The 14,619-nt window shown below is 39.7% G+C and overlaps 2 protein-coding genes across 3 annotated transcripts in view; both read left to right on the top strand.

Moving 5' to 3' along the window:
* Positions 1-14,619, top strand: part of LOC103505298 (tubulin polyglutamylase TTLL4-like) — a 45,934-nt gene that overhangs the window by 9,372 nt on the left and 21,943 nt on the right. The gene's annotated exons all lie outside the window — the stretch shown is intronic.
* The window catches only part of LOC103505301 (ATP-citrate synthase), a 41,629-nt gene that overhangs the window by 23,419 nt on the left and 3,591 nt on the right, over positions 1-14,619 (top strand). The window contains exons 5-12 of the mRNA XM_026820631.1: positions 9,564-9,721; positions 10,332-10,500; positions 10,859-11,135; positions 11,507-11,650; positions 12,111-12,297; positions 12,660-12,922; positions 13,462-13,700; positions 14,129-14,434. Coding sequence (XP_026676432.1) covers positions 9,564-9,721; positions 10,332-10,500; positions 10,859-11,135; positions 11,507-11,650; positions 12,111-12,297; positions 12,660-12,922; positions 13,462-13,700; positions 14,129-14,434 — 1,743 coding nt within the window. The remainder of the gene's footprint in view (positions 1-9,563; positions 9,722-10,331; positions 10,501-10,858; positions 11,136-11,506; positions 11,651-12,110; positions 12,298-12,659; positions 12,923-13,461; positions 13,701-14,128; positions 14,435-14,619) is intronic.

Here is a 14,619-nt window from a genome sequence, read left to right as displayed (position 1 = left end):
ACTCTTTTAATGTCAATGTTTTTTTTTTTTTTTTTTTTTTTTATAGAATATCTCAGGAAACAATATTTTGGGTCATACTCAAATATACGTAATTTTCCTTTTTTCAAGAGGTAATTTTTTAGGTCGATTTAAAGTTTTCTTTATGATGTTGTATGAAGTTATCAATTGTTATATTCTATGTATAGCTTATCATAGCTTAATTTTAATTCAGGTTTTGTTTAATATGATAGGAAAAATGGTTTACCTGTCGATGTGAATTCAGTGACACAATGTGTCCATGTTTCTGTCTCTGTATTAGATAATACTTGCATAATATTAATTTCATTTTCGAAATATAGTCATAATATTATTATTAGATAAGTTTTAAATGCATTTGAGTTTTCATTTTACTTAAGGTGAACTACTATTATTATGTAGAGTACTTACATAATAAAATTGTATTGTGCTCTAATACTAGGCCATACTCTTTTTCTTCGCCCTTTCCCGTGTTCAGACGGCCTCTCAATCAGCCCTGGGGTGTATCTCTGCCTTTTTCAAGAGAAAAGTAGATAGAAACCTCGTTATTCAGCCAACTTTGAGGACCAAACGAAATGGAAGAAAGCAGGACAGGATAGGAGAAAGCCACGGTCTGTTTTGGATAAAGAAATCGAACCCGCAACTTAGCGCTTACAAGGCAGAGGTGTGCTAACTGCTAACTTGGGACTGGCCCCGCGAGAATCAAGAAAACCGCGGGGTGTTGCGGGGAATGTGATCTGGATGGCGTGTGGACTCAGCCATTGTTGGTAGTGCCCTCTAGCGGATTATTTTGGAAGTACGTCTTCTTAGTTTTATTATTGTGGTCAAATTCTCAAATTATATTGAGGATAAAATTCCATACCTCGGCTGGGATTGAACCCGCGCCCTCCTGTTTACCAGGTGAGCGCCTTGACCACTACACCACCGAGATAGGTTATGATACTTTTTAAGTGACTAGTTGACTACCGGACCTTCTAATATCGTTCCTGAGTTACTCAACTCAACACTGGAGTATGATAAGTAGGTAGAGAGTGTAAAGTAGGTATTTATACCTTACCTAACTAAACATTACAATAAGGCCTCTGTTGTTTCACACGTGAAGGCCGTTTTGTCAAGACAACCACACTGGAGTATGATAAGTAGGTAGAGAGTGTAAAGTAGGTATTTATACCTTACCTAACTAAACATTACAATAAGGCCTCTGTTGTTTTACACGTGAAGGCCGTTTTGTCAAGACAACTGAAATTTAACGACCTGTCCACAACTTATCGACATTGGTGGCTTGGGAACCATCTGAGGGATTACAAACTCATATAGGTAACTTAAGTAACTTAACTGTCCTCTCCTCCCAGTCAATGTGTAAAATTGTAAATTTGAATTCTGGATACTAATTGATTGCCTTTACACTTTACAACCTAAAATCTAAATTATTCCGAATATTCCCTAGTATAGCCCAAGTACCCCGCACTACATGCGCGATTCTAACGTCCTAGAACAGGGGTTTCCAACTTCCATGTGTATGCGGGCCACATGCTACATTGGGAGGTACTTCGCGGGCCACACACGAGCTCGTATGAACATAGGCGATCCCCCCCCCCCCCCCCCAAACTTATCAGAAATGCAATCCGATCTAATTTTGAGCGCCGCAGGCGAAATTTTTTAAAAAGTATTTCAAAGTTTGAAGATTTTTGCCTAAGTACCAAACTATTTTTACTTTCTTTTTTTACATTTATGTAAGTTTGTACAAATCCCAAAATCTCCCTCCTTGCCATTTACTTCCTTCACTCTCCCTTCCCCTAACCTCCCCTCTCCTCTTTCTCTTACCCTTCTCTCTCTCTCTTTCTCTTACCTTCCCCTTTTCTCTCTCTTTCTCCTTATCCCTCTTTTCTCCTCCCTATTATTTCTTCAAATTCTCTTCCTCATCCTCCTCTTCCTATTCTCTCAATCTCCCTCCGTTCGCTCCTCCTTTCTCCCCTATTATTTCTTCTAATCCCCTTCTTCCTCCCCCTTCCTCCTCCTCCTTTTCTCTCAATAGATCAGTTGCGCTTACTTGAGTGATGTTTCAAAGTCATAGAGCAGGAAAAATGAGGACCAACGGGATTTTTCTTTTTCTTCTACGACTTCTAGATTCCGAAATAAATCGATTTAAAAAATACCGGTAAATCGTGAACTTTGACGTCACGGCATACGCTCCCGTAGGCGATGACGTCACATCAAATGTCCCGAGCAAAGCTCCCTCGCAGGCAACGCATTAATGTGTTTGTGCGCATACGTTTCTGCGCAATTCTTTCTGCTCCTCCGCTAGCGCGTTTGCATAGTGGCGCTACCTAACGGACAAAAATAGCAACTGCGTTAAGTCTGACGTCACAAATCTTTGAACTTTTTCAGAATAAAAATTAAAAAAAAAAAAAAAAAAAAAAAAAAAAAAAAAAAAAAAAAAAAAAAAACCGTTAAATCGTGAACTTTGATAACACGGCATACGCTCCCGTAGGCGATGACGTCACATCAAAATATCAAATGTCCCGAGCAAAGCTCCTTCGCAGGCAACACATTAACGTGTTTGTGCGCATACGTTTTTGCGCATTTCTTTCTGCTCCTCCGCAAGCGTGCTTGCATACTGGCGCTACCTAGCGGACGAAAAAAACAACTGCGTAAAGTCTGACATCACACATCTTTGAACTCTTTCATTAGAACGGAAAATAAAAATTGAATTTTAGACCCTTTACATTTATTTTTTGGGAGTTTTTTTTTTTTTTTAAGAGGTTTGACAGAGGGAATTGTAACTGCTATGGTCTTGTCAAACTATTGACGTAGGTTTTTTTTTTTTTAAGAGGTTTGACAGAGGGAACTGTAACTGCTATGGTCTTATCGTCCCGAAATCGAAGAGAGAAGGAAGACAGGATAGGAGAAAGCCAGCCGTTCCGAGAACGAACATTATACCATCAGGATAAAATCCGCCCCGGGCGGGAATCGAACCCGCGGCCTGGCGCTCACAAGGCAGACGCACTACCAACCAAGCTAACTAGGCTGGCTTTGGGAGTTTTAAGATTTGGATTTTTCTTAACTTTTTACATAGGAATCAACCAGTTATTTATAATTTTTACCCATTTGCAACTGCTCCATTGCCGTTGTCATTGTACTATGAATGCTAATTATTGTCACATGTGAGGTTATTACCTACTTTTGTCAAATATTTGGCTGTACCTACTTGCCTGTGCGTTAAGTGCTTTACAGTGACTCAACATTTTGTTCGGCGTTTTATGTTGTGCATAGCTAAGTGAGTTGTGCGTTAGTGGAAATCGTTTTATAGGAAAGTTTCTAAGTGAGCATTTAACTGATTTTTAGTGATTAGTGATTAGATTTTCCTTGTGCGTGAATACCTAACTTCCGTTTTTGCCCATGTATCTATACCTTTACTAGACCAGACCATTTAGGTACATATTACTTGCTGATTTGAACGCATATTAAACACAATATTTCGGTATGTCTTGTAAGTTTGTATAAGGGCTTCAAATCTTTAAGGAGAACTGTATATCTTTAATTCATCTGATCGATAAAACCCCTGGTCTTTGAGACACTTTTCCTCTTCCCAAAAGAAGATTCAGAACTTTGATAAGAAAAGTGTTGCTTTGGAATACGCTTGGATCCTTCTCATTTATGTTGCGTTTGAGAAAGGTATGTATTGTATTGATAGGAATTATGGATGATGATAATATAGTTCTTGGTGTAAATTACCGAATATCTTCCTGGGAAAATTTCCCCCTCTTATCCTCTATCTTGCCCTATAGCGGCATATTTTGCAAAGCGGGAACAGTAAGGAGCTCCAATACTCACAATACTGTTTCTATTATAGCTCTACTATACTTGCATGTTCTGTATTTGATTCAATTAAAAGGGAAGCACTATGTCGTATGATTATCAATTGGATCGAGAATCGTGGTAGAGGTCATTTGCCTCAATGTATAACTTACAAGTGTTAGATCGACCTTAGTATACTGTCAAAATGCTGGCATATTTTTCCAGTGCCAGAGGTACCAGATTTTCTATTAGAATGGAACTAGGTCTTGGTTGTCAAGGTCCTTGATGTTTTTGGCATTAGTTTTCGTTTGTACAATGGTCAATGCCATTGATATTTTTAATACAATGGTCATTTCCATTCGTGTTGACTTTTGTTAAGAGTAAAACTTTTTGTTATGACCTCAGTAAATATGGAGAACGGTAAATAATCTATCTATACAGGGTGTCTAAATGTACTAAACTCAACGAGCTGGTTTATTGGTTCTGGTGGACTGGTATTTCTTAGGTACCAGGTACATAACAAAGTTAGCTATGTCCATATCTGAGCCATAGCCCAAAGGTTCTACGATTCTATTTATAACAAGTGTTACATACGTGGTTATGTATTGAGCCTACAGTGCGTCTAGGGAAAGCTAAGAAATACATTACATTTAATTAGTCAATTATCTATTGGTATTGGTACTTAAGCCACTCTGGCTGTATGGTCGGGTCTTAAAGCCAAACCAATACAAGAAAAAAGTACGTAACTGTTATGTGAATTAAAAGAAAATAATAGAAAATATCAAAGTTAATCAAAGGACGAGGTTGAGTCCTAAAGGCATGTTCTTCCACTCAACCTTAATCTAAAACATCACTGACCTTTACAACTTCAAAGACACAAGTTTTTATCATTATGGACGATTACTGTGTTAAAATAGCACATCAGACCTTTGTTCCCAAGTTCCCATTATCTCGAAAAACTAACTAGCGATTGACTTTCTTCATACCTTTGTATTCTTTGTAATAATAGGTTTATTGGGTCAATTTGGGACTTTCTTTATGAAGAGTTGTCCTAAAATGTTCTCAATTAGAGCCACACAAAAGGTGTTCTCAGTTGCGGAAAAAAGAAATGGTAACTTTTACCTAGATTTACAGAAATACGTACCAGCAACTGCAGTAAACTGCTCCTATAGAATTGGAAAGGTCATACGGATAGGAAGGAGCTTTGCTTTGGAAGAATAAAAGCACAAACTTATACTCATTGAGTAAATATTATTATAAAAGTGCGAACTTTTCAACATTAACCTTTGCAAGGGCACCTTTAACTTGAGATGACTTTTGTGTGCCCTGAAAGTGGAGATTGACTTATCAGTCTATTGCTGGAAGTCATGTTTAATCATTTGTATAAATCTTGCAAGGTGGGATGTGCATGCTCATTAGACGTAGCTAGGAACAAAACTTAGAGCCACTAAGAATGTTCTTAGAGGTACGTCTCAAATATTTTGCAGGAAAAAATAGACGTCATAATTATTATGTTCCATCATGTGTCATTAGGGGACGTAATATTCTCAAATTGGCTCATACCCTAGAATTTCACACATTACTGATGTTATGATTGTTAAGTTTATTAAGGAGCGCGGTAGCTCTCCGCCCCATTAAGTCAAAACAGTTTGATAGCTCTACTAAGTAGAAACTTAGAGGATTCAAAAAAACAACCACTTTGTGCAACCAATAGCTTATTCCAACCGGAAGGGATGTACATATGTAACAGTTTTATATTGACTCAAAGAAAGCACCAAACTAAATTTGCGGAAAAAACTTAACTTCCCAAGGGGGAAATTTTGAACGACGAATCATTTTTACTTTTTTCTAACGTGTTGGGACTGAGTGAAAGATAACGAGACCTTTAACCTTTGCAATGTTTATGAATTTGTTTGTCCAATCTGATAGTAAAGTTAAATGAGCGAACGGTCGAACTATGACGCAGGTAATGCCCCGGTCATTTTTAGAAATCTCTCTGCTAGGTAATCGACTTTGTAGGATTTGCTATTTTAATCAAACTGCTCTTGTTACAATGGGCGTGTAAAGGGGGATATAATGTGTTTTGCCTTTGTAATCCGTTTTGGCTGTTGAGTCTTTATTCTTTTTTAGGCCAGCTACTTACTACATATCAGGTAGAACTGACAGGCGGACCTGATCAGGTGTACCTATCAGGTCTACCTGATAGCGAGTGGCTGGCCTAAGGAACGGGCTCCCTACAACACCAGCGGTTCCGTATCTGCTAGCTCGATTTTGTTCAGCGAAATGTTTTCCTTTCAAATGGGAAGAATGGGAATATTACAAGTCGTTGGGGTATTTCCATTATAAGTTGCCTGAAGCAAACCAGATGTTGTTAATGTAATTGATTTAGGTCAAATTTCACTTTGTCCCTAAGAACTAGATTTCACACACTTTAGAGTTAGAGTAAGGTTTTACACACAACCTTCATTGAACTTTTTCACACTTAGGTACCTACTGGAACAAGTTTACAATGAAAATTAAAAATTTTTGCCTCATTTTTATTCGCAATTCTTCGTGAATCTAATCAGATTATTTTACATTATGACACCTTGTTCATTCTTAACCTGTCGATTTTGATTTAAAAAAGTAAAAAAGAACCTGTTTAAAACACCTAATTTGGCAATTCGCATCAATTCTGAATTGTTGGTGAATTACAAAATTTCCCAATGCTTCGATGGATTATTTATGCACTTTTATCGATTTAATTCAGAAATCTGAATCTTAAATGAAGATTATCTTTCAACCAACTTTCGTGTATTCTTTGTTTTGAAAGAGGTGCAGGATCTTATTCAGCTTACATCACAAATATTCAAAAGTTAAAATCATCGACCTCTGTCTGAATCTCATTCCTAAATTCTAAAGCTGTGTTCACACATAGCCGACGTCGATCGATGTCGACTGAAACCGTTCACACTGCCTCGACAACATAGATTCACCTTGTTCGATCGACGGCCGTCTATGTTTTACAATCATTTCGGTCTTGCATACCTATGTACATAGTGCTAATACCTACGGACATTAAGACAAATCTAATCTTTATAGGTTTTTTTTTTTTATCCTGATGAAAAAAATCACAGGGAAACCTAAGAAGCGGAAAATCCACTGGCGTATTTCGTATATCCCACTCTTATTAAAGACATTCAGAGGGGGCTCCCCAACTGTATACTAATGTTTTAAATAATCCGTCCATAATTTGGAGCATCCCCCCTCGTCAATAAGACTCATATAGGGGGCTCCCAGGAAAAAAACCTTATACGCCACTGGGAAAATCTCAATGGAAAACTGCTCATACCTTAATATGTGCTTAGCTAGTTAGTGAATACTTTTAATATGTACTTACCCACTTGGTCAGTGATTAGTAATTACCGTCATGCACGTTTTTGGTCTACTATACACATCTGTCATCTCATATCTCAAGTAGGTACCATACACATCAGCTTAACTCCATACACAAAAATCCCACCTGAGGCTTAGGTATAGGACCAAACAGCTCTAAAGGATGGGTTAAGCTTCTACGAATCTACGACACATACCCACTACTACACACTACACACCAAAAAACGGCACAAGAAATTTCTCGTTGAAGAAGGCTCTGGTATTTGGCTATGGAAAGGGTGTGGAATAAGGCTAAAACTAATAAAAGGTTAATTGTTTACATTGTAAAACTATAATAAAAAAATTATTACCTACCAAACCTATACCTAAGACCTTAATTATACTTTGGGGGAAAGGGACTTTTCGATCTCATCCTGTCTGTATAAATAAGGTATATTCTATTTTATTCTAAAACAAAATCCATATTTTTTTTATTATTATTATCATCATTATTATTATTATTATTATTATTATTATTTTTTTTTAAGATTGTACCATGGATCAGCTTTCGCATTACTGCAAGGCAGATTCTTTTACATACATGCTTTTCTAGGAACGGAAAAGTTCGATCAGAAAATTTCCGCCCCGGCCGGGATTCGAACCAAGCACCTCTAGGTTGAGGGTCAGTGCTCTTGACCACTCAGCCTTAGAGGCGAGCAATCCGTAAGGAAGTAATAAAATTTGGCTGTCTTGTTTCAGACTTGAACCATGTCCGCCAAAGCTATCAGTGAGGCAACCGGTAAGGACATTATCAACCGAAATCTTGACCCCAACACAGCCGCCGCCAAGTGCCGCTTTGCCGCCGTCAAGGAAGAGACAAGCTGGGCAGAACTTGTCCGTAATGAACCCTGGCTAGAATCCTCGGTAAGATGAACTGTCAAACTGTTTTGACTTGGCGGGGCGGAGCGCTACCGTGCTCCTTAATTTTTGTTGCCAACACTTTTCTTTGGTACATATATACCTTTTTGCTAGTATTTTGTACACACGTCCCTCTTATATTGTAAAAGTAGATGTTCAATGGATTTTTTTTTAAAATATTCCTAGTTAAAGAGGTAACTATCATCAAAGAGTTTTTAAATACATACCTAAAATGTGGCATGCTTTCTACAGTTCTCTGCCTGCGCCATAATCAATAGAATCTTGTCAATATTCTATGAAATAAAGTAATGTTTTTAATACATAATGGAATCTTGAGTGAAAATTCCTTTAATGTGTAAATTCTCCTGTGGTAATCACAGTCGTAAATAATGTTGAAACTTAATTTAAACCCCATTTCAGAAACTCGTAGCTAAGCCCGATCAGCTGATCAAGAGACGAGGCAAGCTCGGCCTAATCAAAGTCAACACTGACTTCAAAGGTGCCCAATCATGGATTTCAGAACGTATGGGCAAGGATCAAGTGGTGAGTATTCGTCAGAAGCTTTATTTTTAAAGTCACTGCACTGACTGACAAGGTCTTTATTGACGGGGGTTTTACTCTCCATTCTGCGACAAGCTACCCGCGCGCCTACTCACATTAAACCTCACCCAGATTGACTGTGACCGGGAAAAGCCATGAGTATGCGATTGCCTGGATGAAATTTTTTTAGCAACATAACTATGGAAACTTAGGGAGAGTACTGAAATTAACATAGACTACTTAAAAAATCATCATTTCCCATCCTGATTTAAAATGACAGCCCCTCAAAAATGCGCCTAAAATGGTTGCAAGTAGCATATTATGATCACAGTACCACAGTACGTACATAATGTACGTACTACGTACATCTACATAATGTACGAGTGTGTATATTATTGATCGATATACCCCTCCCCTCTCTTCCCGTACAAAGGACGAGTACCCTCGCTCTTAATAGTTATGTACTAATAATAATAAACAATAAAGTTGCATCGTCAGCTTTCTCATGCGACTTTTGTTTTTGTGAATTTCAGATCGGAAAGGCTACAGGAAAGCTGAGAAGTTTTATCATTGAACCTTTCATTCCACACAAAGATGTAAGTACATGAGACCCTAGCAGTTACAGTTCCCTCTATCAAACCTCTTACAACAATCATTTTACAAACTTGGTTGTTATTTCAGGTCCTGATCACTCAACTGCACCTGATAGCATAGCAATGATAGAACTTTAACAGGCTTAGGTACATTTAAAATACATATTTCCAAGTAGGTACAAGTCCAAGTCAAATTTTGATAATGTTCGTTCTCGGAACGGCTAGCTTTCTCCTATCCTGTCTTCCTTCTCCATTAGATTTCGGGACGATGAGACCCTAGCAGTTACAGTTCCCTCTATCAAACCTCTTACAACAATCATTTTACAAACTTGGTTGTTATTTCAGGTCCTGATCACCGGAGGAGGTATTGCCAACTTCACCAACGTGGCTGCCACATTCAAAGGCATTGTCACCGCTCTAACTGAGTTCCAGTCCAAACTTATTGAGCACAAGATCTCCATCTTTGTCCGAAGAGCCGGCCCTAACTATCAGGAAGGTTTGAGGTGAGTGCCTGACACCTGACTTTTAAACTTAAAATTAACCAGCCTAGTAGGTAAGCTTGGAGTTCAAGACGGTCTGCTGTTAGTAGGCATTGTGTGGCGGAAATGGCTAGAGACCCAGGTCTCTCAGACGCCTGACACCTGATTTTTCAAACTAAAAAGTAGCCTAGCAAGTTTGGAGGGTAGTGCCCCTGTCTTGTAAGTGCTAGGTCGTGAGTTCGATTCCCGTCCCGGGCGAACTTTCTAGTTTTGTTGTTTTAGCGGCTTCAGCTTTCACCGAATGATAATGGCAGAATAAAGAAAAGATATCTTTTTCATCTGCCATACACCGGGTCATGGTCTCTAGCCATGTTTAATTGGCTTGTCCTGAACCGCAGTCAACCATCGTGAGGACTTGTGTTTGGTCTTTAAAACCAAAGAGAAACCTTTGAAGAACTACCAGCTAGCTATGCTGGTTAGGGTTAGCTGTTCTCCTCTCTGTTTATAGTCCTACAGCCAGACTCTAGTCTACTCTCTGTTTAACGTCCCTAGCAGACAGCTTTATCATAAACATGCCCCAAGACCGTTGTAAAATCCTTTTTTTTTACCAAACAACTGTCTCATTGTGTTTCAGAATCATCCGTGAGGTCGGCAAAACCTTAGGTATTCCCCTGTTTGTATTCGGACCCGAGACTCACATGACTGCTATTGTAGGCATGGCGTTAGGCAAGAAGGAGATCCCATCCGAGACCTCTGCTGATGGCGCTACAGCTAACTTCCTACTACCTGGGGGCCAGGAACAGGTGAGAGAATTGAATAATAGAAAAGTTCTCGGCCATTATTTTCTTGAATAGAATTGGTATGGGTAATTTGGTAAAAAAAAAAGATGAGTGTTTCACCGCTGTTTTTTTTTTTGTAGCAATGATAAAGCTGCTAGATTAGACGCATGTGGTCTGTGTCGTAGAATGCTCAGCCCGTAGTATGTCCGTCATCAGTTGGGTGATAAGAGACACAATAATTCCTATTCAGGTGCTGGGTCAACACGAGAACACCAGAAAGTAACCCGTTGAAATATTTGCAATTCGAACCCGGGACCTTCTGCATGGCAATCAAGCGCTTTACCACTGGGCTAACCATTTGCTATATTCTGTTGTTTTTCAGCAAAAAAGCAAGCCCGTCACCCCCTCTTCCCCCGTGAGCACCCCTACTTCTCCTACGGGGCCCGGACGTTCCTTAGGGTCCGCGGGGCCCAAACCCCTCTTCTCTGCCAAGACCAAGGCTATCGTGTGGGGCATGCAGACCCGGGCTGTACAGTCTATGCTGGACTTTGACTTTGTCTGCCGTCGCTCCGAGCCGTCTGTAGCTGCCATGGTGTATCCGTTCACTGGGGATCATAAGCTCAAGTTCTACTGGGGACACAAGGAGGTTCTTATCCCAGGTATGAACAGTTGAAGACATCTTATTGGATCACAATAGGTCTTAGAAAATGTCTACTAATGGATCTTTTAAAAAATATCTACTAATCACCAATGAATCTTTAAAAAATTTAATAATGAAGATATCCTGAAATGATTGTAAAGATGTGCTAATGACCTAATGAGATTAACAAAAAAAAAAAAATAATAATAATAATAATAATAATAATAATAATAATAATAAATCGGTTCCTTTTATGCAGATTTTATTATGGTTGATTATTTCCGATTCGTGATAGATCCTTACATGGTACCTTTAACATGATTAAAAGGTTTTCATTTTTCATTGGAATGTTTCCCCACCTATGTATATATCTGCTCTCTCTTATTTCAGTGTACAAGAAAATGGAGGACGCAATGAGCAAGAACAAAGATGCCGATGTCCTGGTGAACTTTGCCTCCCTACGTTCTGCCTACGACAGCACCATCGAAACCCTAGGCTTCCCTCAAATCCGATCTATCGCGATCATTGCCGAAGGTATTTTTTTTTTTTTATATACAGTCGAACTTGTCTAAGTGGGAATCCAAGGGACCGACAATTTTTCCCACTTATCCAGGTTTCCCAGTTAAAAAAATTGTCCTACTTAGAGAGGTTGCCATGAAGGGGCCACGATTTTTTTTTCCAGTTATCCAGGTTTCCCACTTAGACAGGTTCGACTGTACTTCAATTCATTTATTTTTATTTATAAGATCATAGGTACAATAAATTGTTGTTGGAAAAAATTATCCTTGATGATACCTATGCTGTTTTGATTGATGGAAATATGTAGAAGTTACCCCATAGCCTGATTTACTTATTGTAAGTATGTGCCAGGCTATGGTTTATGTACTGCAAAACAAAATCAAAATGAAAAGCCAAATGGTTAAATTTCTCTTTTTTGCAAAACATAATCAAAATGAATAGCCAAATGTTTAAATTTCTCTTTTTTTTCAATTAGGTATTCCCGAGAATATGACTCGGAAGTTGAACCTGCTCGCTAAGGAGAAGGGCGTTAGTATTATTGGACCTGCCACGGTGGGAGGTCTGAAGCCGGGCTGCTTCAAGATTGGAAACACAGGAGGCATGATGGATAACATTCTGCACTCGAAACTGTACCGTCCTGGCAGTGTAGCTTATGTATCAAGGTAAATATTTCTATTTAGATGAAACACTTGAGGTGGGGGCGACTGAGAGGACAGAGCCAAACTTTACAGCCCAGCCTTGGTTTTGGCCTTACAGCTTTATACCTAAAACCCTTTTACAATAGATTAGTTATTGACAAACCACATCAATAATCAACGTAAGCAATTTTGAATTGTACGTTTAAAATACCTAAAGAGAACAACCAATGATATTCTGATTAGCTCACTCTCTTCTTTTTTTTAAGAATAAAAAAGGTGAGTGTTTTACTGCCGTTTTTATTTGGTAGCAATGAAACAACGGTTACATTAGACTCCTGTGGTGCCTCTCATCAGTATAAATGATGTATATTCTATTAATTTCTCAGATCGGGTGGTATGTCCAACGAGTTGAACAACATCATTTCCAAGGCCACAAACGGAGTGTACGAAGGTGTCGCTATTGGAGGTGACAGATACCCGGGCACCACCTTCATGGACCACATTCTCAGGTACCAGGCAGATCCGGAGGTGAAGATGATCGTCCTGTTGGGGGAGGTTGGAGGAGTGGAGGAGTATGAAGTGTGTGCCGCGCTGAAGGACAAGAGAATCACCAAGCCCCTCGTAGCCTGGTGTATAGGAACCTGCGCTAGTAAGTATCTAATCAAATCATGAATTAATCATAATAATAACAACAACAACAACAACAACTAATTTTTTAGGCTAATGATACCCCCTTAGTCGACACAACCTCCATACATTATGTATTGAGGTTTAGACAAGGGGTAACTTGTCCTTATTTCTCAAATAAATGTGTTTCAAAATTTGTTGTTATGTATCTATATTATATGAAATAAAGAGATGTAAATGTTTTAAAAAAATGTGGTGAAGCAATAGCCTCTTCACAACTTTGTGGGTATCATAGCAAGTCTTTCATTTACTCGATCATATTTATTATCACTCCTTTCTTTGACTTGTAATGCCGCCACTGGTCGCTACTTCATCAAGGTAGCTACTCAATTGTCCTCACGAGGCTGAGTGCACCCCGAACTTCAGGTACAGAACCAAAAAACTTCGATCCCGCCGAGAATCGAACCCGGGACCTCCGTCATGCAAGCCGAGTATGATACCCACTCGGCCACGGAGATTGCTCCACTACAAGAAGTAATTTGAATGGGTGTTTGTTTCCAGGTATGTTCACATCAGAAGTACAATTCGGTCATGCCGGATCCTGCGCCAATTCAGACGCTGAGACCGCTGTGGTTAAGAACAAGAGTTTGGCCCAAGCCGGTGCTCATGTGCCCAGCTCATTCGACACCCTAGGAGATATTATTGGCTCTGTATACAAGGACCTGGTCAGCAGAGGAGACATCGTACCTCAGCCAGAATTACCTCCCCCAACCGTACCCATGGATTACTCGTGGGCTAGGGTAAGTTTTTTTTTTTTTTTTTCCTTTTTTAACAAAAGACTCGTGTTTATTATTATTATTATTAACAATTCCTCTTACATTTCTTCTATTGTGTTTGTGTAATTACGTTAACAAATGGAGGTCTAGCTGGGGTACCTTACACAGGGAGTAGACCAGCTTAGTCTGGCTGGGGTTTTTGAACAGGGAGAATACCAGCCTGAAATTTCCCTTGCTAATGAAATAGCAAAGATCAAGTGCGAAAGGCATCCACTAAAATTTTTGTAGCCAAAGCAATCATCCTAGGGCTGGGAAAAGGTTGGGAGGCCGACCCCGTCTGAACACGGAAAAAGGTGAATATTAACAAATGGAACTGTATCTGTATCAACAGGAACTAGGTTAAATAGTCCTCTTACATTTCTTACATTGTGTATCAACATTTGCATCACCAGGAACTCGGTCTGATCCGAAAGCCCGCCTCCTTCATGACCTCCATCTGTGACGAGAGAGGTCAAGAGTTGCTGTACGCGGGTATGCCCATCTCCGACGTCCTCAAACAGAACATGGGCATTGGGGGCGTCCTCTCCCTCCTGTGGTTCCAGAGGCAGCTGCCCCCCTACGTGTGTAAGTTCCTGGAGATGTCCCTGATGGTGACGGCTGATCACGGGCCTGCAGTGTCAGGGGCACACAACACTATCGTGTGTGCCCGGGCAGGCAAGGATCTCGTGTCGTCATTGGTGTCTGGACTGTTGACCATTGTAAGTATTGGTTTCAGCCATAGCCAGCCTAGTTAGCTTGTTTGGTAGCGCCTCTGCCTTGTAAGCGCTAGGCCGCGGGTTCGAATCCCGCCCGGGGCGGATTTTATCCTGAAGGGATAAGGTTCGTTCTCGGAACGGCTGGCTTTTTTCTATCCTGTCTTCCTTCTCTCTTCGATTTCGGAACG

Source organism: Diaphorina citri, unplaced genomic scaffold, assembly GCF_000475195.1.
Source record: "Diaphorina citri unplaced genomic scaffold, Diaci psyllid genome assembly version 1.1 scaffold162, whole genome shotgun sequence".
Classification (NCBI taxonomy): domain Eukaryota; kingdom Metazoa; phylum Arthropoda; class Insecta; order Hemiptera; family Psyllidae; genus Diaphorina; species Diaphorina citri.
Note: the sequence above shows the minus strand (reverse complement) of the source record. Positions and strands in the feature narration are given on the sequence as shown.